The 26,137-nt window shown below is 47.4% G+C and overlaps 3 protein-coding genes across 4 annotated transcripts in view; 1 reads left to right on the forward strand and 2 right to left on the reverse strand.

The window, feature by feature from the left end:
* Window positions 1-2,878, forward strand: part of DLEC1 (DLEC1 cilia and flagella associated protein) — a 32,956-nt gene extending 30,078 nt beyond the window's left edge. The window contains exons 37-38 of the mRNA XM_041488840.1: window positions 178-298; window positions 1,926-2,878. Coding sequence (XP_041344774.1) covers window positions 178-298; window positions 1,926-2,034 — 230 coding nt within the window. The 3' untranslated portion in view covers window positions 2,035-2,878. The remainder of the gene's footprint in view (window positions 1-177; window positions 299-1,925) is intronic.
* A 23-nt stretch (window positions 2,879-2,901) lies between these two features.
* ACAA1 (acetyl-CoA acyltransferase 1) lies at window positions 2,902-12,669 on the reverse strand. Its single transcript, XM_041488267.1, has 12 exons — window positions 12,458-12,669; window positions 11,537-11,630; window positions 11,253-11,310; window positions 10,383-10,462; window positions 9,894-9,936; window positions 8,326-8,424; window positions 7,839-7,919; window positions 6,016-6,206; window positions 5,748-5,927; window positions 4,932-4,987; window positions 4,322-4,467; window positions 2,902-4,014 (listed from the first exon to the last, which is right to left on the reverse strand). The coding sequence occupies exons 1-12, from the start codon at window positions 12,644-12,646 to the stop codon at window positions 3,939-3,941; spliced, it is 1,293 nt and encodes a 430-aa protein (XP_041344201.1). The 5' UTR covers window positions 12,647-12,669; the 3' UTR covers window positions 2,902-3,938.
* Window positions 12,670-13,682: 1,013 nt separating this feature from the next.
* The window catches only part of LOC121364634 (mitogen-activated protein kinase kinase kinase 3-like), a 77,362-nt gene continuing 64,907 nt past the window's right edge, over window positions 13,683-26,137 (reverse strand). For both annotated transcript variants that reach the window (XM_041488055.1, XM_041488046.1), the window contains exons 11-17: window positions 24,484-24,576; window positions 23,348-23,542; window positions 22,387-22,535; window positions 21,618-21,749; window positions 18,594-18,723; window positions 17,843-18,020; window positions 13,683-16,540 (exon numbers count right to left, since the gene is read on the reverse strand). In XM_041488055.1, coding sequence (XP_041343989.1) covers window positions 16,312-16,540; window positions 17,843-18,020; window positions 18,594-18,723; window positions 21,618-21,749; window positions 22,387-22,535; window positions 23,348-23,542; window positions 24,484-24,576 — 1,106 coding nt within the window. In that variant the 3' untranslated portion in view covers window positions 13,683-16,311. The remainder of the gene's footprint in view (window positions 16,541-17,842; window positions 18,021-18,593; window positions 18,724-21,617; window positions 21,750-22,386; window positions 22,536-23,347; window positions 23,543-24,483; window positions 24,577-26,137) is intronic.

Here is a 26,137-nt window from a genome sequence, read left to right on the forward strand (position 1 = left end):
CTTGATAAGAAGATGAAAACAGAGTCTGGGCACACGCACAGAAACCCTCTGACTGTGTGAGACATGATGGATTAGTTGCTCAGCAAAGAGGTGCATTGCTGTGAGTACTGCTTGCAGTACACACTTACACAGAGGGTGTTGTGTGCCTTTGTTTGACACTTGCCCCTTCCACTGCAGATGAACAGAAAAGCCCTAAGGCCATGCAAGTATTTTCCATCTTCCCAACTAAAGGCATTTTGGAGGCACGTGAAGGGGAGGCACCTACCAGAGAGATTCTGCAGATCAGCTTTGCTGCAAGGTACAGTTAACAGGACTGAAATTGTGCTGTTCACAGAGAGCTGGGGTTGTTCAGCCTAAAGAGAAGGCTCTGGGGAGCCTCAGAGCCCCTTCCAGTGCCTAAAGGGGCTCCAGGAGAGCTGGAGAGGGACCTGGGACAAAGGCCTGGACTGATGGGAAAGGGGGAATGGCTTCACATGGCCAGAGGGCAGAGTTAGATTAGAAAGAACTTTTGCACTGTGAGGGTGGTGAGACCCTGGCACAGGTTTCCTGGAGAAGCTGTGGCTGCCCCATCTCTGGAATTGTTTAAGGCCAGGCTGGATGAGGTTTTGAGCAACCTGTTCTAGAGGAAGGTTTTCCTGACAGGGCAGGGGCTTGGAACAAGATGAGCTTTGCTGTGTCTTCCAACCCACACCATTCCATGACTCTGTGATGACCCAAAGACTTTACTTTCTTTGTTCTGATTAGGGAGATACAGCTAATGTAAAAAAAAAAAAAAAAAATCCATTACAAAGTATTTTTGGAGGTTATCACATGGTGGCAGCAAGTTAAAATTAAGTCTATCCTAGTGGTTTCAGTGAGCTCTGAAAACTGCTGACAGGGAACTTTCAAGCAAACTGTGGGTGAGTTATTGCCATAACTCCCATCTCCTTGGAACACAATCCAGTGATTTCCATCACTGGAGCCACTGATACTGCAGTGGGATGGAGCTTTGAGCAGCTGCACTAAATTGTTCCTACTTAGAGGAGCATGGTGGTCCAGAAGCCTCCCCAGGCTCCTGAATGCCTAAATTTTTCTGGAATTCTGCTGAATATGCCTGAAGCACTTATTTTTGTCTGACAAATGCACTAATCAGCATGGCTGAAAATGCCTGGAAATACCAGAAATCAAAGATGTTGCTGTATAGCAACCAGCTTATCTGTTGGGCTCCATAGGAAGAATTCCCAACACAGCAGAGTGGGGGATCAATGTGGCAGTAGGAGATAATTATATGCAAGGTGTGAAGTGATTTTAATAATTCACCTCCCCAAATCAGTGGTTTTTCTGAAGGAGATTGTTTTATGAGAAGGAAAAAACAAAGATTGGCAGAACAGGCATTTGCCTCAGGCCCTTACAACAGCTGGCACTTGGACACAGAAGTCCTTCACAGGAAGTCTCAGGAGAACTGAGTGGCATTAGCCTTGGGCAGATAATGCTCTTCAACTTGGTGCAAAACTAGAGTTTTTGCAACCTTTTTGATGTTAATTTACAATTTGGGCTCCACTGACTGCCCCTTGTCTCAGGGGAGTGACAGAAACTTTTCCCTTCAAACTTTGTCAAAGTGAGGAGTTTTCACATCAAGGCAGTGCAGGTGTTTGCTCCCAGCAGAGCTTCATTTCATTTACTCACCTGAACCAGAATTTCACAAGTAGGATGATATTCTCATTCTTTCAAACATGAATCCAATGTCTTCAGGCACAGACCTGAACATCCTTTTCAAACACCATGTATTGTACCTGTGGAACACAGCCCTGTGGACTTGGCACTAACATTAGTGACCCGTGCTTGTGACTTGGAGCATTCTTAGAACACCATTCTGCCCTTTTCATCTCATCCCTAAACACAGGACTGCACGTAGCTGTAACTGAACTTTTTGCTGTGCATTTTAGGAGCAACACTGACTATGAAGCTATTGTGACCATTTCTGGAATGCTGGAAGAGAAGCCTTGCAAGCTGCACCTCAGAGGGCGAGGAGTGCACCATGAGAAGGTGCCTTAAGCAGGACAATGGGGGACAGATGTCAAGGTAACAGGTTGGATGCAGATGTGGCAGCAGCTGAGACTGTATTTTCATCCACTTCTGTTGTTTTTAGTGGGGACTGGAATTTTAGCAGAATGAAAATTTAGGTTATGAGGAAAGAAATTCTCATGGTACCTTAACCAGTAGTAATCACACTCTGTACTGTTACTTTTATTGCTGTGGTAAGCTTAGCTTTAGGCACAGAACAAGGTTTTATATTGCAAAGCACCTGTGTAAGTCAGGCCAAAGCCCTCTGCAGAGCCCAACATGCTTTGAATCACAGCTAAAGACTATTCATACCTTAAAGTAAATTTTGTTTTGCCTCATTTATTTGTTTGACATTAAAATGGACATTGACACATAATAAAACAAGAATTGGTGAATAGGCCAGCATTTCCCATGCTGTTTTCTCAGTGCCTTACATTAAAAGGGGAAGAGAGAACTTTCCTTAGTCTCCTTGGAAAATTACCAACCTATGTGTTTCATCATGCTTGGGCCTTGAGAACACCCCCTTCAGCAACAGAGGGAGGAACCCTTCTTCCCTTTCATTCTTTCCCCCCACATGGTTCCCATTTACTCTCACTTCTCTTTAAACTATTTTAGTATTATTTCAGCTAAAGGTCACTGGAATTCCCACTTCTGAATCTGTTAAATTTTCCACTTCCATTAAATAAAAGGCTTTTGTAAATGGCTCATTATCCCCTCTAAATAATTCAATTTTTTGGCTCTAAGACAGGGCCTTAGATTGCTGGGTGAGACAGGCTACAGCATGGGATTGTGAAAATAACAAGAGCTCTAACTCATCATGACCTTCAACTAAAAATCATCATAAAAAGGAAACAAATGTATTGCAAGAACCCAATTGTATTATTAAGTGCAAAAACAAAAGTCAGGACAAAGTACTTCAGTTTGTTACAAATTCAAAGCAGCAATGAGTAAATTTCTTTTTCAAGCTGAGTTTCAGTGATCTTCCTGTTCAGACAAGAAAAGAAATAAGGGATGACAAAAGACACAAGACAGAACATGCTTGTATTAGTACACTGAAGGACTGAGCTGTCACTGATATTCATGTAGTGCTTGCAGTAAATGTAATGCTGCAATTTGCTTTGTGTTAGGTAAGTAAATATGATTAAGCACAAGATTGTCCTTGGAGTCACACAAACTGACACTCAGACACATAGAAGAAGGAATGGCCACATCCAAATCCTGGCTTCTAGCCCTTCAAGAGAACCTTTCCATGCAGGCATTTCCTGCAGAAATTATGTTCCAGTCCTTCCACTTTCCCCCATTGGAGGCTTCAGAGCAGCTCCACCAGCAGGGAGTACAGCCCATCCTCCAGTATAGGGACAATTTAAGACACAGACAACTTCAGATTGGGCTAGGACAGATGCAGTCATAAAGGCAAGGATGTCAAGTCTTTGCTTCAAAACAAGCTCTTTTAAACTTCTTACAAAATGGTGAAACCTTTTAAGGAAATGCTGGAAAAGTCTTTTCACGTGGACTGATGTCTTCATTTTGAGTGACTCTTTTTGCCAATTTGTCATACAAAAATACTGTCCCATGAACTATTTCCCTCTGGTAATATTCACAGAGTAAAGAGATCAATTAAATTAAAAATATTAATTCATAATCACCACACATGGGGCTGTAGTTGAATTTCAGCTGAGCTAATCTGTTATGTCAGGAAGCCATGTGCCAGTTTTGCATTTCCTCGCCTTCTTCACAGAACTGCACCATTAATTCTACTTCACAATTTCTGCCTAAAATTTGTAGATCTAGTAACAAATCCCAGAACCCACTTGATTTCAGTGGAAATCACTTGCTATGCCTAGGGAAGGCAGAGAGGGAGCTGTGGTGTTGTTGTGTCAGCACTGGAGCTCACTTCACTTCCCCGGGTACTCGAACACGGCTGCGGCGCCCATGCCAGTTCCAATGCACATGGACACGACTCCATATGCTCTGAAACAAAGAACATGTGGAATTAAGGAAAAAGGCAGCTCAGATTTAATCATTTAGGAGAAAAAAAAATAAAAATAAAGAATACAACAAATAAAGAATACAATAAATTCTGCTACTCTCCTGTTTCACTAGGAGAGCCCCAGCTAATGCAGGTTCAAAGCCATCCATGGGATGGAGAAGCTTAACCCAAAGGGACAGTTACCTCATCCAAGGGATGGAGGAAGCTTAACCCAAACTGGTGACCCCTGAGTCTGTGGGAGCTGCACAGCCAGCAGCTGTGAGGCCAGTGCTGATGCTCAGCACTCACCTCTTCCCTCTGCGCTTCAGTTCATTGAGCAAAGTGACGACCTGCCGAGCACCGGTACAGCCCAGGGGGTGTCCCAGTGCTATGGCTCCTCCCAGGGGGTTCACCTTCTCCATGGGAATGCCCAGCTTTTCAACACAGTACACAGCCTGCAAAGACACAGGGAATGATTTCATGGAGACGCTCTTGTCTCAGTTCTCAGCTCTCCTGCTGCAGGTCAGAGGCCTGACTCCATCGTTCTCAGGGGACAGGAGTGGAACTGATCCAAGGCAGAGAAGTGAGCTAAAACTGTCCACTTCATCTCAAACTGAGCCCACACACATTCAGACAACCTGACAATAAATCACAGCCCTGGTGAAACAGATGTTGCAAGTTGGTATGAGAGCACAATAGCCAATTCTTAGTGGACTTTTTTTTTTTTCTAATATTAAGCTGTATAAGCAATGTCCTGGTCATTTTTATTTGAAGGAAAAGGAAAATAGTCTGCACATGTTAGTAACGTTTGGCTGAAGATGTAATATGTGGAACAAGTTAAAAATCTTAACCTGGAGACCGAGCTGAAAAACACTCAGTTGCCAAGCAATGCAGCAACACAAACATGATGCTCACTCACCTGGCTTGCAAAGGCTTCATTAATTTCATATATATCAATGTCATTCAGAGTCAGACCTATGGGCCAGAAAAGTCAGGAGTTAAAAGGAGCTATTTTTGCCTCTTATATCAAAGAGAGTAATTGCAATTGCCTGACAGCCTCCCTCTATGAATTCCAGTTCTACTCCATCTAAGAAAGAGAAACTTCAGCTCCATGTGGGGTATCTACACTTGAACAAGTTTATCTACAGCAGAGTAAAGACTGCATCACAGTTTATGGCATTGTGTCACTGAATCTGCCAAGTTTCCTCAGATTACGTGTGATTTCCCTGCAGAGGGATTAAGGATTGAAGGGTGTTTGGAGAGTGGAAGATAAAGCTACAGGTGGGCATGGGGCTGCAGCCAGGCCAGGCTAAATCAGCTCATCAGCCACAAAAGCTGTTTAATCCAATAAGTGTGGTAAAAACCTAAGTAATATGACAAAATTGTAAAGAGAAAAATCCATCAAAAACCAAACACAAAATCACCCCCTACACATTGGCCATAATAAAGAAGAGAAAACAGCACTAAGTGAACACTGAATCACTTGCCACATGTCAGCTCTTGTTGAGTCTGTGCAGGGATTTACTCCTGAGCTTCTCAAAGGTGAGTGAATGACAATTTACACACCAGTACAAGGCAAAAGCATTGCAACAATCTGAGGAAGGACCTCTTTTAAGGTTTCAGATTTATCTTCACTGTTCCTGGGGCAAACAGCTGCACAAGCTTGAATAATGTAACCTTAAATCTCATTCCAAGGAGTCTGGTCTACTTTGCCTGAATGCCAAATGGTTCTCACCTGCCTTTTCCACAGCAACAGGGATGGCATAGGCTGGCCCTATGCCCATCACATCAGGTGGGACCCCCACCACAGCAAAGGACCTCAGCACTCCCAGCACTGGCAGTCCCAGCTGTGCTGCCTTGGAGCGTTTTGCCAGGAGAACAGCTGCTGCTCCATCGCTGACCTGGCTGGCATTCCCTGTTGGAAGAGACCTATTAACATGCTTTTTGTTCTAGTAAAGGCAGGTAAACCAGAAGAACAGCACAAATGTAACAGCTCAGCTGACCTGCTGTAGTGCTTCCATCCTCTTTGAAGGCAGGTTTCAGCTTTGCCAAGCCTTCCAGTGTTGTGGAGGGCCTGATCCCTTCGTCTTCGTGCACAGTGATTGTTTTTTTGTTGCCCTCATTATCTGCAACAGTAGTCTTAACTGGAACAATCTCTGTTTTAAACAGTCCCATCTGCTGAGCTTTTGCTGCTCTGGTAAAAAAAAAAAAAAGAATATGAAAGGTTAAAATATTTTGGAGATGAAGTGCAGGAGAACTAAAGTGAAGGAAAGCAGACAGAGAATGAACTACGGTGGGATTTGGTACATCATCGCTGAGTGGTGGTCAAAACAACAGGCACATTCTTACTTCCACTCATGGAAAGACAAACTTTTTACCTCTACATCAACATTATGCATTGTCCCCAAATCTGGGTCACAGGATCACTCATTTCAGAGCAATATCCCCATTCTGTTCCCATCAATACCTCTGTGCCTGACTGACCACCACCAGCCCCCAGCATGAAGTTTTATTTTTTTCAGGGGTACAGCCACATCACAATCCTAAGAGAATAAATGAACCCTTGAACTAGCAGCAGTCAACAACTGTCATGACTAGGCAGAATACAATTAACTAAACCAGAATTAGTCAAGCCACTTATATTTAATCTTTCCTATCAGCAAGAAAATTTAAAACCTTTCAAAGCACAGCTTATTTAGATTTACCTTCCAGAGGCAAATCCTTCACAGACAATACAAATTGGAGACTAAAAGCTTGTTTTACCTCTTCATCACTTTGCACTTTTACTCATAAAAAATGAAAATATTCAATGCTCCCAGAAAACTGAGAATTGGAGCAAAGTGCTGAAGAACAGGTCAGTAACTCCACAGATGTCCTGAGACCAAGGCCAGAAAGTCACCCTTTGCCTCATGTGAGCATGAGGATCACATTCACATACCCTTTTGGTTATCAGCTCCATGGCAGTGAGAAAGGCTGGCATGCCAAGTTCCCTGAGCAGCAGGGCCAGAATTTAAAGGTTAACTACCCTGTGCAGTGGCTTCCTGTGTTAGATAAATAATTGGATCAGGCTGATGCTTAAACAGAGCTCTGAAAGCAAGTTTAACTCTTTGATGGCAGGAACTTTACCCTATCACCTGCCACTGCTCTGGCAGCACAGCCCCATGGATTCCAGGGTCAGTTGATTTTGGCAGTGATTTAACCCAGAGGAAGGTTATCAGAGGTAGGAGTGGACTCACTCAGAGCCAAACACCTGCAGTGAGGACAAGCCACTCTTCTCACAAGCTCAGCAGTTCTCTACCAACAGCCACACTCAACTATTCCCTCATGGGAAAGGCTCCTCCTGCTGCTGCTCCCACATTCAGGTTCCAGTGATCCTGAGCCAAAGCCACTATGAAAATACCTCACCAGGCACTCGTTCCAGAAACCTCCCTGAGGTTCTGTCACAGAAACACAGAGCGGTTTGGGTTGAAAGGGACCTTAAAGATCATCCAGTTCCACCCCCACTGCCATGGGCAGGGACCTTTGGATGCTGGAACAAGCAGGGCACTCACTGTTCAGAGTCCGTGTGCCCAGTGATACTTGTGTGAGATCAGTCCCACAATCCCAGCACAGCTCTGGACTCCAGTTCCACCATCACACACAACCCTGCACAACCCTGCACTGAATTTCAGTTGGACCCCCTCAGGCTTCCTTCCTCACTATTAAGGACTGGAAGGCAACACAAAGGCTGCACTTCACCAGGAAGCAGCAGTGTGTTTTCTAGCTGTTCTTATTTCTTAAATAAAAGGTTAAAAAACCCCAAAAGACTAACAAAAACAGCATTTACTTTTGTTGGGAAGCCAAGGCAAAGGCATCTTGCTTCTTCCGGGAAACTCCAAACTTCTCTGCCACATTTTCTGAGGTTATTCTGGGGAAAAAACATCACAGAGTTATTCCAAGAACACATCTAATGGAGCTGCACTGGCTTCTACTAAGATCACATGAGGTATAAGCAATGGCTTTAGTTTGAAAACCAACTGCTGTCTTCTCAACTCAGAAATACTGGCATAAACTAATCCTGAATCAAATCTAGGACCAGAACAAAGTTCAAATCTGTTCTCCTTGCTCAACAACCCATTGATCTTAAGACAAGAAAATCTTTGATCAGAGTTAGTGATTTCCCCCCGTTTCATGTCATTAATCTTCCACCACAGCCAAGGATGCCAACACACACAGCTCCAAGCTCACCAGGTTCAGGCTGATTTGTAACTGTGGTCACTGAGGAGACAGAGCATCTATAAAACCCTGAAACTGTGGGAAGGGGAAACACTTACCCCATAGGAATAAGGCAATCTCGAGCTTTGGGGTTATCCATCATGTTGGAACTGATATCACCAGGGTTATTTGCACTTCTGAGGGACATTGTTTCCACTCTAAACACAAGAAAAATTTGAATTGCTCCATTAAGACTGATCAAAACTCAGTATCCTGACAACATGCTTTCCCATTATCCCACAGAAACACAGCTGCTAATTAGGAACTGGCTGAGGCAGAATCTCTTCAATCATCAATTTAAGAATTATCATGAAATGAAAACAGATTGTGAGATTCAATTGGTTCTTGCTTCACTAGAACAGGACACCAATGTCAGCAGTTAATTTCTTGTGTTTCCACAGCTAGGAAGGAATTGCTATGATTCTGGCACATTTGTCCTCAAACATAATGAGGTTCAAGGGCTGGAGTTTTCAGTCAGACTGCCAACAGACATAAAAATACCACTCAGATCTTAAGAACAGGTTGGCAGTAGAAAAAGAAGTATTGAGCAAACCACGGCAAAGAGATTTCAGTGAGTTGCACCATTTGTGTTTCACAATACAAAGAATTTCAGACATAGATCCCACTGGGTGCAATCTTTGACCCACAGATGAATTAATGCATTGAAGATACTCAAATTTACTGCAGAAATACAAAGCCATCAGTTAAGACTCGTGAGCTTTTGTAAGGTCAATCTAGATTTTGAAGCCTACAGTGGGAAGAGGGTTTGAATTCTACTCTGCACCACACAAATACCTTTATGAAGAATAAATAACAAAGAAACTACTCCTGGAAAATTAAAGACAAGCAGAAAGTAAGGCAGCTTGTATTAAGTGCTATCAGCAATTTAAACTAGCTCTAAGATGGGACACCATAATTGACTTCAGCTGCATCTGCTCCTGAAAGAAGGCACAGGACTGGGTTTTTAGTAAGTGAAACCCCAGCTACTGTCTTTTATGCTTGAATCCAGGGTTTCTCCACTCACAAAAACTAAGACTTGGGATAAACTCAGCTCCCAAAAGCTATTTGTAACTTATGGATTGTATGTCTTCTGCAGGTCAGAGGCCAGACAGCTTCCCACAGCAAAACCCAGTGTCTGACACACCCAAGGGTGCAAAGGCCATCAGTCCCTTTAAGCACAACATCTTGGTGGACACTACTGTGTGCAGTAACAATTAATGAAAGATTAATCAAGTGATAAAAAAGAGAAACCCAGTATTTTTGCCTCAGGATTAATAGTTTTTTCTTTTTCACTCCTTCAGAAGTCAATGTGTATGTGGTCACTAGTATTTCCCCAAAACCAACCTAATGTTTACATAATCCTTCAAAAAATAAGCATTGCTTGTGATGTTAGGACTGAAGCACAGAACAGCTCATCTGTCCAGCACAGAACAGATCCTGTAAGGCTGCAGAACACTCATTAGCACACATAGGATATTAATTTCTTCATCCAAGAGAGCTGCTGGTCTTTCAAGAGGCTAGTTAATTGCAGACTAGCTAAAAAGCTCATTTTTTAGCAGGCCATTGCACAGGGACAGACTGTTACCTTCAGGAAGCCTAAGCAAGCACTATGAAAATACTTCCTTACCCACAGGCCAAGCCAATGTCATACGATCCATTTCGGATGCCACCTGTAACAGCAGTGCATAAATGTTCTTACTGTCATCAGGAGCAAAAGCATTTCCAGCCCAGCTGCAGCTTCCAAACACCTGAGCACCCAGAACAGCCAAATGGGCATTTCCTCACCCTCCTGCCTGCCAGAGACCAGGCCAAGGAGCTGATGGGGCTGAAGGCTACCATGAGGCCAGAGAGAACTGGAAGGACCCTTCTGGAAGCTGCCTGATATGGAGGTGATGGTGGAACTTATCCCCAGAAAACCAAGTCACTTCTCTAGGGATAAACTCGGTCACTCAAGGATATGAAAGTATTTAGCTAACACCATACTGCAAATTCCCTACAGCACAAGACATTATCACTGTTTTACTGCTCAGAGAGACTGGAGGACAGGAGCATTGAGCCCTTGGGATGGGACAGGCTCTGGTGGACTGAGTCTGATGCCAGTGCCCACAAAACCTACCAGCTATGTTGATAATGGCCTGCAGCCCGGAGGAGCACTGCCTGTTCACACTGGAGCACGGCACCGTCTCTGGAATGCCACTGCAAAACAAGGGAATGGTGGCAAAGACTCAGTGATAAAAGCCAACAACAACAACCCAAAGCTCTAAAGAGTGCATTAATCCACCTGATTAAACTTTAACCCTCAAGTTCCAGGCAGATCCCTTTATCCAGTGCTTGATCTATTTGGTCCTGCACCAAGGGAAAGCAAAGTTCAAAGATAATTTCTTCACTTCATTTGCAAGTGGTTCCAAGTGCTGTTTCCCCATGGATCTGTCTTCAGAAGGTGCTCTGTAAGCAAGGCCCTGCCCTGGAGATCCTGAGCTCTGACCCAGGCCAGAAACCCTGAAAAGTTCTGTAATATTCATAAACTGTGGCAGGCTGTGCCTGCACCCCTCTAAAGTGGTAATGCAGTGATTGAAGAAAACAATGGCAACAGAAACTAACTGAAATATCTGGCATCTGGGATCCAGCTCAGTAGGAGCCACTGACCAGCACTGAGCAATGACAGAAAAATCTGAGCCCATCCATGGTTTGGGGACCAGACACAGCAGAGAGAGGTGCAGCCTCAGAGAGTGCAGCTGGAGCCCACAGAACACCATGTCCCTCTCAGAAGCCCAACACAGGCAGCACAAACAGATCAAACAGCTTCATCTGCCTCCCTGTCTCTGTGCCATCGGCGTTCTCAGAGCTCGATCAAAGTCCAGTTTCTAGGCAGAAGGTGATTTGCTGTAATTCCTGGGAGTGCATGAGCCTCACTGCAATCTCTGACCCTGAGCTACTCCATGGCTCAGTGAGGAGAGGAGGAACCTGAGTCTGGCTGAGAGCTTACCTTAGAAACTGTGCAACTCTTGCAATCAAGGCACCAGCTCCAGGCTGCAGCACATTCCCTGAGTGCAAAGACACAATTCCAGTCAATTGGCTGCACTCCCCCCACAGGCACTGAAGGGATGTTCCTATCACCAGATCAGAGCCCCACCACCAACAGGACAGGCATGAAAACCTTATGCTACACACTAGCCCAGCCCCATGAGAGTTGTGAGTATCCCACACGGAGAGCCTGTCCCACAGAACTGCCCAGACCAGGAATTTCACCAGGCAGAGGCTGTCACTCACCCACACAGATGTCTCCCAGCACCTCAGGACGGAGGTTGACATCCTGAAGGACAGCTGTCATCACAGCAGCCAGCAGCTCATCAGGTGTTGTGTCCTAAAATGCACAGGGGATCAGCACCGCCAGTGAACACCAGTAAGTGCCCTGTCACCAGTTCAGCCTCAGACCACTTCAGAGGCTGGCCAGTGGTGCTAAGGCAGCTTTACTCCATTTCTCAGCTCACTGTGGTTGCTGTTTTCCTACCGCAGCAGAATTATTTGCTTGCTTTTACCCCAGGTTTCCTTCAGGCACTGCATCTCACAGGCTGCTTTCTCACCTTCCTTAGATTTATAGGAACATGCTCTGCAGAGCCTTCAAAATCACACAACTACAGAGATTTATGTGACAAGAGCCAGCGAATGGAGCCTCTCCATTTGTTTTGTGAAAGAAGCAGGGGTGACCCCTGAGCCGGTGGGGAGCAGCCAGCATGAGGAGACCTGTCTGGAAGGATGACAAGGAGCGACCACCCTTTGGGGTCACAGCCTGGCACCGTGTTCTTTCCCAGGACTCTGTGGATGTCACCCAAGGAGAAGCAGCTTCCAGAGGGTGGCAGGTCCGTGCCAAGCTGTGCAGGTGGGGGACACCGCGGCTGCTCGTGTGGCAGGGCAGGTGACAGCGGATGAGATCGCCCACCGGGCTGCCAGGGGAGCTGGGGACACAAAGCCCGACTCCTTCGGGGGATGCCACTGGCGCTGCCACCCCCAGCATTAAAACCATCACACAGATTTAGACTCTTCCAGAGCACAGCAGCGGTGTCCGGGGGTCAAGCAGGGGTCCAGCACCCAGGCCTGCAAGGAGGGGAGGCGCAGACAGGGGAACCCCTCTCCCAACGGGGATGCCAAGCACCTGTGGGGACCCGGCGGGCAGGATCCCCCGGGCCGTACCTTGAAGCCGCCGCGGCGGGCGCGGCCGATGGCGGTCCTGAGGCCGTGCACCACCACCACATCGTCGGGGCTGCTGGCCCGCGGGGGGCCTCCGGAGCAGGGCACGGCCCTGGGGGCGGCCCCCGGGCCCGGCGCGGCCCCGGCCAAGTGCCCCAGCACCAGCTGCGCCCGCCGCGCCGCCGCCGCCATCTTGTCACGGGAGCGGATTGCTCTTTTGCATGAGCCCGCCCCCACATTTGCATATAGGGAAGGGGGCAAACCATGCTCATTTGCATTTCCACGCCCACCTCATTTGCATGTCACCGCCCCCGGGGTAAACCGCGCTCCGTCCGCGAAGCGAACAGACCAAGGGAAAAAAATAAAAAGGGGAAATAAAGGGAAAGAGGAGGGGAAAAGGGGAAAAAAAGGGAAAGAAAAACGGAGATAGAAGAAAGAAGAAGAAAAGAAGAAGAAAAGAAGAAGAAAAGAAGAAAAAAAGAAGAAGAAAAGAAGAAGAAAAGAAGAAGAAAAGAAGAAGAAAAGAAGAAGAAAAGAAGAAGAAAAGAAGAAGAAAAGAAGAAGAAAAGAAGAAAAAGAGGAAGAACAGGGAAAAAAAGGAAGAACGGGAAAAAAGGCAGGAAAAGGAATAGGGCAGAGAAAATGAGGGAATGAAGGGAGGAGTGGGAAAATTAAGATGAAATAGAAATAAAGAAAAATACTCAAAATGTTAAAATAAAAATAAATAAATTAAAATAAATGAAAATTAAGTTCAGAAGCACAAAATCCTGCACATTGGGAGTCTAAGATGGAACGTCAGGACAAAGGGACACGCAGGACCATCGGCTCAGAGAGGCTGCACAGATCCACCTGCTCCAGAAAAACCCAGGAACCACCAAGTCTTTGTCACTGCCCCCGGGATGGTCACACCAATGCCCCCTGTGCCCCCCACCCATGCTGGGAACTGTCCCTGTGAGCAGGGCACAGGCAGTAGGAATGCAGGCTCATGAATCATTAATGTTAGAAAAGACCTCCAAGATGATCAAATCCAACCATGTTCATCACCAAACCACATCCACACTTCCAGGGATGGTGATGCCACCTCTCCTGGCCAGCCTGTTCCCATGTCCTGCCCAGCCCACCCCCCAAAAGGAATGAATTTCTCCAAGGACGCGCAGCAGCGCGCAGGGAAAGCCGCAGGGCCCGCTACGGGCAAAATAAAATAAAACCAAACCAAACAAACAGAAAATGACTTTACATGGTAGAATAATTCCATTTGCTTTTCCTAGTTCCATTCTGTACATCAGAACACTGCAAGGGTTTTACAAACCAGAAAGGCAAAGGCACCTGAGGAGTGTCTCACACTCACACTCACACCCACACTCACACTCACCACATCCATCCACGGGAGGATTTAGGTGGTTTGAGGGCCCTGGGAGCATTTTGGGGCAGCCAGGAGCCCCCCTTTGGCTCTCAAATCTTTGGAAAGAAGGGAAGCACCCTCCCACCACTGAAGGGCTGAGAAAACCCAAACCAAACAGATTTAATGAAAGAAGAGAAAACAGCTTAAAAATGGTTTTGATTTTTTTTTTTTTTTTAGCTTTGGTGAACACACACTTTGTTACCCTCTTCTGCCAAACCCATTCCCAGACAACGCTGATTTTTTTTTTTTCCCTTGTGTTTGTTTCCATCCATCCCATATTGCTGACCAGACTGATGGATTTGGTCCTATTCACAGAATAAAATTCTTCATCCCCCTCAGCAAAAGGAGACTTTTCCTCCTCCCCATGGGGAGCTGCCCATCACCACCATGGCTGACTGACACAAGCCCCAGTGCTGCTCCAGCATTGCTCCACAGCTTCCCTGGAACCTGGCCTGGAATAAATTACCTCAGTAGCTTTCAGAGAGATTTATAGGGAATTCTTTTAGATATTCTTTTAATTTGCCCTAATAGTCAGTGTTTTGTTTTGTTTTTTTTTAATTGAAATAATTCTTAAAACCATGAAATCTTTGAATGGTTTGGGTTGGAAGGGACCTTAGAGCTCATCTCATTCCAACCCCTTGCCATGGGGCAGGGACATTTTTTCACTAGACCAGGTTGCTCCAACCCTGACCCTGAATGTTTCCAGAAATGGGACATCCACAGCTACACTGGGCAGCCTCCTAAATCTTGCTTCTCCATTCAGAGCTGAGGAAATGGACACGCTCTCACCACCACACCAGTGATGCAAAGTCTTGATCTCTCCCACATGGAAGAATTCAAGGATGTGTTCACACAAACAACTAATTTGTCACTTTCCTCTTAAGTCTAAGCAACCCTTTTAATTTTCGCTGAAAACCAGCATTAAAATAAGCCTGTGTCTGACACACTGGCCTGAGGATGGAGCCTCCTGGTAACTGTTTTTTGGACCCTTTGCTGAGTGGGTGAAAACACCTAATGCAGCAGAGAAGGGGGAGGTGGGAAGGTGCAATTAATCCATCCCAAACCCCCCACGATCTCACTGACCAATTAATTAACTAGCTTCCAGGGACTCTGTGCGTGCTTCCTGCCCAGGTTTTCCAGCAGGGCAGTGCTGGTCAGAGGCTGTAGCCCAGCTCTGCTTTTGACTGGCCCATTTTCTCATACAACTTTAAACCTACTGAGGGAAGGAATCTGCTTCCAGCTGCCCTCCCCTGCTGCAGCTCTACCTTCCCAGTCTGGAACTCCATTATCCTGCAGCTGCTCCCTTGGGCACTACCATGGAAGTGATGCTCCCCTTCCCTGTACCTGGGGATGGCCCACAAGGCACAGAGGAGGATACACCAAGATTCACAGTCCTCTCTGCCTAATTTTAGGCACTCTCTTGGGTTTTACAGAGATCCACTGGGCTCTCCCTGCAGCTCCACTTCCAGAACACGATGGCATCCCTCCAGCGCAGCAGCACGGGCATGGCTCAGCACAACTGTGGCTGTGAGCAGAGCCCTCCTTGCCGAGATTCCCTTCAGCTCCCACCTGAATCCTGATGGCTCCCAGCACCATCTGGCTGCTGCTCAGCCCTGCTTTTTAACATCACCACCATCACTTACCCATCCCTCAGCCCACGGCAGGGGTCCCGGGCATCCGTCCGCGGGTGTATCCGGCAGAGACCTCCTGCACCCCGAGAAGACCCCCTGCTTCCCAGACTCACACACGCATACACACACACACACACGAGCCAAGGCAAAGTCAACACGGCTGCTGCATCCTCACACCAGATCCGAGCCGAGCATCACTCCTTGATTGTAACCGCGTAAGGCACAGGACAGTGTGAAACGCCGCCCCGCCGGAGCCGCCGGCCGCTCCAGCGGGGTCGGTCCCCTTGTGAACGGGGACTCCCGGGTCCCCCCGACTCTGTGGTCTGAGGATCATCTCCTCCGGCTTGGCTGAAGGCCCTGTCTGTCCCTCTGCGAAAGGTGGTGATGGCCACTGAGCATCCGATTCCCTCACCGGTCCTGGGGATGCCGCCAGCACCGCCGCCGTGCTGGGGGGACATTTCCCGTTTGCAGGGGGACATTTCCCGCTTGCCGGGGGGGGACATTTCCCGTTTGCAGGGGGGGACATTTCCCGCTTGCTGGGGGGGACATTTCCCGCTTGCCGGGGGGGACATTTCCCCCAAGAGAGCAGTTACTTGGTGAGGGGGCACGACCCCGGTACCGCTGGCAGCAGGGAGGTTCCGTGGTCCAGCACCCGCAGCACAGGCCGGGAAATCCCTCGCTCTGAATCCCCCACAGTCCCGAGCGCAGCTTGAAAATCCAACAAGGCGGCGGGGCCGAGGCAGCAGCGAGCGAGAAGGGACTGTCGGGACAGCCCCGCTGAGGGCCGACCTCCCGCCGGCGCTTCCCGGCCCCGCTGCCGGCGCTCAGAGCCCGCAGTTGACAAAAGGGTGTCTCAGCAGGTCCTCGGCCGTCGGCCTCCGCTTCTCCTCCACGAAGATCTGCTTGAGGAAGTTGCGGCAGGAGCTGGAGACGCTGTCGGGGAGCTGAGGGTTGGTCGGCTGCGTGGCGATTTTAAAAATTGCTGCCATGGCCTCGAACTCTGCCCAGGGCGGCTTCTCGGTTAGCATCTCCACCACGGTGCAGGCCACGCTCCTGCAACAAGGCCGAGCACAGCGTGAGGGGCTGGGCGGTGGCACTGCAGCTCAAGTCTAACCAGATCTGGGACTGCGCCTGCCTAAAGGGAGCAAACCTGCGGGAGATGGGCACATACCCCTGGAATGCCTGGTCCCCTGAAGCTCCCTGGTCACACAGGTCCTTGGCACTCAACTTGGAGTGGATGCGTGAGCCTTGCCTTAAAGCTGGTGGCTTTTCTGCCCACTTTAACTGGCAGGTATTAAGTTTCATAAAAGCTCAGGGAGATACTAAGTTAACTGGCAGATACTAAGTCTCATAAAAGCTCACTGGAGCATCCCCTGAAGGGAAACCCATGCACAGCTTCAGACAGCACCATTTCAGCAATGACATGCAGCTCCCAGGGAAGCTGAGCCAGAATGGAACATGTTTGCCTACATCCAACTTCATTTCTGAGGTGTGCCTGAGAAGGAGCAGGTGGGATGAGCAGCAAAGCGCCTGAGAGGTTTCCCATGGCTTGCTCAAGAATCCTGGTCTCAGCAGAGATACTCTGCCACTTCTATTCATGAATGATTCTAAAAAAAGTTAAACCTATCCTATTGATCCTAAACCATTTAAAAATTAAACATTTGCCTCCCATCAGCCAGTGCAGCTGGTGTGGGGTACATGGACACCTGCTAAGGACTTTCTAGGTTTTGCCACCCAATTAGGGTTCTCTTGGAAGGATTATTTTTTGTTGACCGTCTTTGCTTGGGCACCCAACAGAAAGCACACTGGGAAGACATTGCTTCCTCCTCGTACTGGGAAGATTAGCAATGTCATCCCAACTCCTCCAGGCTCCATCTGTCATCCTCCACACATCAAAACATTCACAAGCAGCCAATGATTTTAGTTGTCTTTGTGCCTGAGCCACGTGTAAACATCCAGCAGCAGATTTGGGAAGGCCACTGAAGATCCTGTGAGCCTCTGGGCTTAGTGAAACCAAAATTAGGGCCACCAAAACTCAACGGGTCTTTCAGTGAGCTTTGTTATCAACCTGCTTTCCAGAACCAAAAAGTAGTTATGGGGATGAGCTGGATGTGAGACTCACACAAGACAAGAGTTTCCAAAAGCAACTTGTGATTCTGAGTGCTCCTGTTCTGGGAACTTAGCTGCAACAGGTTTCTTCTAGATATCTGCACAGTTGATCCTAACACATATCTCCTATTTTCCATCCTGTGCACTGCTTCCAGCTACTAGCTATACCTGTTACCCCCATTACAGCTCCCCAAAAGGATTGTTTGATTTAAGTAGCAGTGGTGGGGTTTTTACTGTGTTCCTTACCACACATCAGCTTTCCTTCCATAGCCCTCTCCACTGATAACCTCTGGGCTCATCCAGTATGGTGTTCCCGTGACAGATTTAATCCCAGTCCCAGACATGCAGATGGTCTGGATGCGTTTGCTTGCCCCAAAATCTCCGAGTTTCACATTTCCAGCAGAATCTCTCAGAATATTGGCACCTGGGGTGAGAAGCAAAGACAAGACCCCCAAGAAATTAAGCAGGAACCTGAAGTGGCTACAGTGAGGAGAGCAGGAAGGGCACAGGCAAAGAGCCAGGCAGGAGGGAGCCCAAAGGGCTGTGGTGGGGCTGGACTCAGCATCATTTCAAATCCTTCTCTCCTAAGGCAGCTGCTCTCCAAGAGGGTTGACTCCCACCAGCATCCCCTCATTCAGCAGGTTTCCCAAAAATGAGCAGTGCATGGGGGCCAACAGATTATCCTGCCCACCCACAGACAGCAGAAAGCAGCATCAGACCTCTCCAAATGCTTCTCAGTTCTTGGCTATGTTACACCAGATTCTCAGATGTGTAAGGGCAGTCAGCAATAATCCCTTGAGAGAGAAAACAGCCCAAGATTTTGGTTCCAGCTGCTTGCTCAAGATTTTCATGGTTCAGTCTGGTGAAGGGCAGGGGCAAAAATACTTCAAAGAGCAGATCCCAGCACTATGCTGTGCACAAGGATTTGCACTGGGGCAGGGGGAGGCTGGGCTGAACAAACCCAAGCAAGCAAGAAGCCTCTCTATTATCCACTCACCTTTAATATCCCTGTGGACAATCATATTGCTGTGTAGGTAGAAGACTCCCTGCAGGATCTGCCTGGTGTACTTCCGTGTGACATTCTCGGTCAGAGCACCGTAAGCTTTTAGCTGGTCCTTTATTGAGCCCTGTTGCAAAGAAACAACACACACCAAATGTAAGGACCAGAGAAACCATCACAGCAACTTCTTAAACCTTCCTGACCACTCTGTCTTCTTCAAAAAAATCCCCAAACCCTATTTGTAGAAACAGCAGAAATCTACTAAATGCTGAACAGAGTAAAGACTTGTCCTTGTGTCCCAGATCCCTGGGGAGATGAAGCTGTGGTTTGGTGCCTGGCACAGCTTCCTCCTGCCAACACCACAGACCTTTTTCCCCCTCTAGTGGCTGCAGGGGGGGTCACTGACAGCTCACTGAGAAGGACCAAACTGACGAGGAATTACAACTCAAATGAGAAGATCAACTCGATTAATTAGATTCATAGACTCTTAAGGTTGGAAAAAGCCTCTGAGACCATACATTCCAACCAGCACTGCAAGATCCACCACTTAAACCACGTGTTCTTCTGAGCATTTCCAACAATGGTGATTTCACCACTTCCCTGGGCAGCCTATTCTGATGCTTGACATCCCTTTCAGTGAAGAAATTGTTCCTAGCACCCTATCTAAATCTCTACTGGTGCAACTTGAGGCCATTTCCTCTCTTCCTATCACTTGTTACCTGCGAGAAAAGACCAACTCCCACTGTCTACAGTCTCCTTACAGGGAGTTTAGAGAGCCAGTTCTTGAGGGTCAAGATAATGAGGAGTCTTTGAAAGCGTCCTCCCAAAACTTTGCACAGCAAAGGAACATCCACAGCCATGAGGGACAACCAGCCCCAAAAGGGACTGCACCAAGACCACCAAGAGCAGATAATTTTCAAGTCCTTGAATTTCTGACCCAGGCATGCAAGCTCAAACTGGTTTGATGGTATTGATCAAAGACAAAAGGGAGCAGGACTGCATTTATCATCTGCAGCAGGTTGATGCCCTTGGTTTTAGCTGTATTTTTAGGCCACTTGGAAATGGATGTGTCTCACTGTGCCAGAGCTGGGTTTTAGCAGGGATGAACCAGAGGCAGATTTGGGGTTCACACTCAGCTCTGCCTCCAGCATTCAGGTTAGCTGGGAAGTGGGAGGGGAAACTCATCCTGTTTCTGCCTGTCCTGCAGCTCTGGGGTTGATCCAAGATTGCCAGTCCTGTTCTGGGAACAGTGGCTGCCCTGCTCCAAGCCAGCCCATCACACTGTATTAGCTTTTCCACATCCACCCATCTCTGCTCTTGCTCTGTCCAGCTACAGTTTTGGCTTCTTTTGAGGCTGGTGGTGATCCTGTGGGTGGGCTTCTCCTTTTCCTTTCTCAGCACTGCTGAAGCAACCTGAGATGCTCTAAATGACCCCCTCAATATAACCTGTATGCCGGCTACGTTCCCTCACCACAACCAAAACAGATTTCTTATCCTGCCCTCCCTCACCCTGATGAGGGGATATCAAACAAGAAGAGGAAACTGGTTCTTTGAGGCCTGTGGTCAAATGGAACATTCTGTTTTCCAAGCACATTTTAAAAAACAATTTATGGGCAGGACAGAAACTACAGAGTCACTTATTAACTGAGGGCCATTAAAAGAATGGCAGCCTCAGGGTGCACCCAAACTTGGCCCTGTGAACGTTTTGCCAAGCTGACTGTCTTAAACTTGGCCAGACCCAACTTAGCAGAGCTGCTGTCCTGCGAGGTTTGGGAACTCCCTCACTTCCACTGGCCTTGGAAACCAGAGCCCCAAGCTGCTTTTGTCAGACAAGCTGTTGTTGCAGCAGCAAAGTCAATCTGTATTTGGTCAGAGCTCAGCTTTATCATTTAAAAAAACAAACACTGAATTTCCAGCCCTGCTGGACACTGCCCCAGCATCAAATGCTGGTTTCCTGACTGCTAACAAACATCAGCACACTGTGGAATAAGCTGCAAGGGGACTGCAGGAATTCCTGGGATTTACTCCTCTGGGTCCACGCCTTGTGAAGGGCCTGAAGGCAAGATGCCCACAGGGAGAGAGGGAAGACAGGGCTTGGAAGGGACTCAGAGGCTTGCAAGTCCACCTGATCACTCTCATGCAAGACACATTCAGAGAGACTCTAGCACATTTACTTAACTACTAAAATTATTTGCAACCAAATGACTTAATTGTCCCTTCTGACCTTACAAATCTCTGTATAAACAAGGGTTTATTCTCCCACACTCTAGGGAACAAATCCAGCTGGACAGAAGGGACTTAGGAGAGCACATCCTCCAGCAATGTAAATAGCATTATGCTGTTTTACACCATCAGTCTAATGGCTGATGTAATTCACAAGCTCCCAAACACAAAGAGATGCACAACTCACCCAAGCACATTCCCCAGCCCCTGCTTAAACTCCCTCAAAGCATTCTGATCTTTTCCCCCATGACTATTTCATCCTATATCAGCAAAGCCACAAACTGCAGCCACTCCTGCACAAGAGGATAATGCTGCCCACAAAAAGCTCTGTCCTCAACAGCAGACTCTAAGTGAATACCACTGTTTTTAGTACACACGTGCTGAAAGCCACAAATAATTGGTGACAGCTGTGGGTGGACAGTTGTACTATCAGCCTGTCCTGCAGGGAGTTGCAGTAAATACTTAAGGATGGGCTCAGGCCACAGTTTGGAGAAGGATCTGGATCATGTCCTGTATTCACCAAGCTCAGATTCCAGACTGTGCACACACCCTGCTCCAGGATTCAAACCTAAAACCTGCCTGCAAAGCTTTTCACCCAGTGCTTGTTGAGGGGCTTCACCATAACATCTGAGTCACATCCTAAGCTCTTCCAAGCCTTAGGGATGTATTCACTGCTTTGGTTTGCTTCATCAGCTATAAAACAGCTCAGCTGGACAGATACAAACTTCACCAAAGTCCAGGTAGGAAACTCTAAATCTGCTGCCACTCAGGACAATGTTTAGCAGGAGCCACACTTACCCCTGGCATGTATTCCACAAAGATGGACAGTTTCTTCTCCTCAGGATCCCGCAGACACCCGTAGTACTGCACGATCCTGTCGTGACGGAGAGTCTTCAACAGCTGAATCTCACATTCTAAAGCATTCACCTCCTGTAACAAACCACACAGGCTTCCTGATGAAAGGGAATGATGGTGTCTTTGGGAACATGATAGAAATACTGCTCCATGCTGAGCACAGTTTTTGTAGCAGCTGTGAAGCTGCCCACAAAGCCATTGGCCACATGAGGCTCAGAAATAAGGAGCACTGTCCTAAGGGAAAGGCAAGGAAAAAGACAGGGCTTGGCTTTGAGATAGATTTACTTCTTCTTCTTCTTCTTCTTCTTCTTATTATTATTATTTATTGTTATTATTATTGTTATTGTTGTTATTGTTGTTGCTATTATTAATTGTGTTTAAGGAGTTTTTCTGGAAAGATTTCAACAAAGTCACTGAGCAGAATGGGGAGAAGGTGAAGGGAACAAGAAGGACAAAACTAAGGAAGATCAGACAGACCTGCAAGAGATGATACCTGACACAGAGCAGGCCAATGTAACCAAGGAACTGGCAGGCATAGAAGTCACCAGAGCACTGTGACTGGTGCCACGAGCATTCAGGACTACTCCAGAGAGGGAAAACAACACCCAGGCCCTGTGTGTCTCCACACACAGGCTCCCAGGGACATGGACACCTCTACCCTCAGCCCACAGCTCCCCAGGGTGCTGCAGAACAGCCCTGGGCTTGTACTCACTTTACTTGTCTCCTGGCTGTCAGGGTCGAAAGGCACCTGCTTCACTGACAGCTCCCTCCCAGTGTCAGCATCATAGCAGAGATAAACTTCCCCAAAAGCTCCTCTTCCCAGCAGCTTCCCCAGCCTCCAGTTCACAGGTGCCTGCAGGGCTACAGGAGAGAGGAGAGGGTTGAGAGAAGAGCACAGCAGGGAGACTTCAGCATCAGGGTCCACCTGACCCTACAGGGCAGTCAGTGAGTCTCTCTCTCCCAGGGGCACCAGGACAATCCAGTTTTAACTATACTGGTGCTATTGGTGTGTGGGGGAATGTCTTCCAGTCTTATTAGCATAAAGCAGAAACAAATCCAGGAAAGTCCTATTTCATTAAGAGTCTTTCCTCTTTTAGCCAATATTGGAATTTCCCTTCTGCTGTGGGAGTATTTAGCAGAATACAGGATGGCTGAGCAGCAACCCAGGCAGGGACCAGTGAGGAGTTTTATCTCACTGGTCATTTCTAGGATGTTATCCATCACTGAACAGGCCCAAAATTCTATATCATGGGCAATGTTGCAATAGCAGAGGAGCCTGCAAGACCATCTTTGGGTGCTGGGGTGACAGCAATGCCAGCCAAGGAACAGAAACTCTGGATGCATTTGCTCCCACATCCCAAGTCTTCTGGGAAGCTGACACACCCACACTGACACTCCAACACACAAGCAATCCCTGCAAGCCAGCAAGATGAACACCAGCTGACCCCACACAGCTCTCAGCCAAAGGGCAAGCTAAGGCACAGGGTGCTGTACTAAACCTTGCTCATGACACAGAAGCTGGTGCAGTGTGCCTCATGGTGGAGGTGCAATCAAAGTTTACCCATGGCTGGCTTAGCTGATGTCCAGTAACTCAGCAGGTCACAATAACTCAATTTTGTGCCAAATCCCAGCTCTGCTGAGACCTCGGGCACACGGGGCTTTGGTTCACTCACAGTTCCTGGCTTTTGTAGGGGAGGTGCTGAAGGCCTGCAGACCCTTTTCAAAATTATTCCAACACTTGGGCCTGTACTCATCATACTGCAAGGTGCTGAGCTTGTTGTCCCCAGTAAAGCTCTTGGTTCTGCTGGAAGGGACGAGCTGAAACAGATTCTCCTGTGGGAAGTAACTCCTGGGGAAAGTCCTCCGGCCTGCAGGGGAAAAGGGGTAAAATTACAGCCAGAACACACACACCAGCTTGGATCCACCTGTCACCACCTTCTCACATCACTGCCCAGATCCTCACCTCTTCAAATTAAGCAAAGCAAGTGCAATGAAACTGAAGTAAAGGCCTGTGAAGATTTTAAATTCAATTTAAGAGTTGGTAACAGCAGGCATTACATCTAATGTAGATGTTTCCAGAGGGTTTGCAACAGTTTAATTACATCAGGGGGTTGGTTGGTTGTTAATCACAATTAAACACTGAAAAAGCAGAGATTTACATTGAAAATTATCCCTGCCATCCCCCAAGTCCACATGCAAATGACCACACAGCAGGGCCAGACCTGCTTTCACAGGGGTGGCAGTGAGAGATGAAGCACATTCTGGAAAGCTCAATATGCTCTCTGCACATCCTCAGTACACTTTTCCCAAGGGAATTTTTGCCTCCCACTGCTTGCAGTCTCATACAGTGAAAGAATAAGCAGGAAAAAGGTGATGGAGTTGGCCCCAAAGCTCAGAGCTCACCAGCTTAAAACAGGGAAGCAAACAGATACTGCTATCCTGAAATTGCTTGGGGATTTCCTATGGCTCAGTGAGAAACCTGCTGTAAAGGTCACAAAAATCATCCTCAAAAGCAAGCAATTCAGGAGAATAGAAAGGTTGATACTGCCAGGGATGAGAAATGCCAATCATCCCCATGGCTAAATTAAAGCAGGAGGTGTAAGCAGAGGATAGGCTCAGCACTTCCCAAGAGCAGAGCCACAAGGTCTCACAGAGAACACCCTTCTGAATGCACAAGTGAATCCCAAAGCACTTGGTGGCTCTCCCTTTATCAGAAACCTCTCCTTCCCATGTGTTTCCAGTCCCTGGCACTGCCACAAGCCATCAAGGAGAGCTCACCTCCCTCCCCAAGCCCCCATCACATCCTTACCATCGCTGTAGTCCTTGCGACTTTGGGAGAGATGGTATTGCCTCGGGAAGGTCCCACCTTTCCCAAACCTCTCACAGAATGGGAAGTCAAAATCTGGCAGGAAGGAAGAAGACACAGATATTTCTGAGATCAGCTCAGTATCAAATGCCCAGAGTGTTTCTTATGGGAAACACTGAGTTAGAGGCGAGAAGGAGGTGACAAGGTGTTCATTTACACAACCCTACATACCCCAAGGCTCCCTGTGAAATCTGCCCACACTCACAAACTCTTCCGTGGAAAATCACGGTTAAACACACTGCCCTTAGTGCCCCTAAAGCAGAGGTTTAACTGCTGACTTTATGGACCCTGGCCCACATTGTTCAAGTGCAAGACAGGATTAACACAGACCATGCTTGGTTTCCAAGGCAGAGCACTAAAACATCTTATTTGCACTTGGAAAATGCAAAAAAATGAAACAGAATTGCCAGGCAGGGTCAGGCCCAGACACATCCACTCCAAAGCCTTTGCCCTGATATCAGCTATTTCCAGGGAAATGCAAAAAATTCCAGCACTTAACTAACACCAGATAATATCTTCCCTCTTTCTTCTCAGATGTGACTCCTCCCCTCTGAAAGCCAATTTAAACCTCCAGAGCTCCAAACTTTTATATTTATTTGATTAAATGCTAGAAAGATAGAATATACAGAAGGGATTAAAGACCATCAGAGTTTAGACACTGGGTGATGAGAGAGATGGATGAACATGCAAGATAAGGACATATTTTTTTTAATAAAAACTCCAGCACAGGAAGCCATTGCTGGTAGCACCAAATAACTTGAGATTAAAATATCTGTCATTCCACCCCCTTCTTTCACCTGCTGTTTTTCCTCCATCCAATTCTAATGACACAGCCCCTTCTGACTGCTTGTTTGTCTTAGCCTGGGGCCAGCAGCCGCTCCTCAGAGGCCATTCCTGGCCTCTGCTGTGCTTCGGTGTGATTGCCAAAAAGAGCACATAATGGCTGAAATATGGTCAGCAAGAGGAGCAACAAGGACAGGGCAAGAGGTTCTCGGTGAGCCACGTGTGAGCAACGGTGCCTAGAGGTGTCTCACAGCAAAGTGCCACAGGGGAAGCATTAAAACCTTCAGCAATGAGGGCTGACTGCAGCTCCATCTCTGCAGCTCAATCTAGAAATCCTGCCCCAGGCCAGCAATGAGTTATCCTGCCACAGGCTGGCTGCCATTTGCTCATTTTTATTAGTGCAAGTCATTACAATATTACAGAGTTTCCATTATTTAACCAGCTGGATGTTTGCAAGTGATTAAGCAGTAACCTATGATCTGTGCAAGCACCAATACAGTTTCTCTCACAGCATTTGCACTATTGCAGATTATTATTCATGCAAGTGGAAGAGGTGTAACTCCCTAGAGAGCTGGGGTTTGCTATGTAGGAAGTCGAGATCCTGAAGGGGCAACTCCCAGATGAGAAAAGAGAGACAAAAGCTGATCCTACAAGGCTGTTCCCAGCTTGTCAGCACCTTGCAGTGCACCTCTGCAAACACAAGAGCAACATCTTCCAACACAGATCTCAAGCTTTGCTTGCTTGCATCCATCCCCCTCAGGCCCCAGCTGCCCAGTTTGGACTATTGTTGCTGTCAATTGATTTCCAAACCAGT

This window comes from Pyrgilauda ruficollis, unplaced genomic scaffold (assembly GCF_017590135.1).
Source record: "Pyrgilauda ruficollis isolate IOZ18807 unplaced genomic scaffold, ASM1759013v1 scaffold12, whole genome shotgun sequence".
NCBI classification, from domain to species: Eukaryota; Metazoa; Chordata; class Aves; order Passeriformes; family Passeridae; genus Pyrgilauda; species Pyrgilauda ruficollis.

Coding starts and splice junctions, on each gene's coding strand:
- ACAA1 (XM_041488267.1), bottom strand. CDS start 12,646: ATGGCGGCGGCGGCGCGGCGGGCGCAGCTGGTGCTGGGGCACTTGGCC. Junction 11,631..12,457: donor CCCGCCGCGGCGGCTTCAAG/GTACGGCCCGGG, acceptor TGTGCATTTTAG/GACACAACACCTGATGAGCT. Junction 9,937..10,382: donor GGCCATTATCAACATAGCTG/GTAGGTTTTGTG, acceptor CTGCTGTTACAG/GTGGCATCCGAAATGGATCG.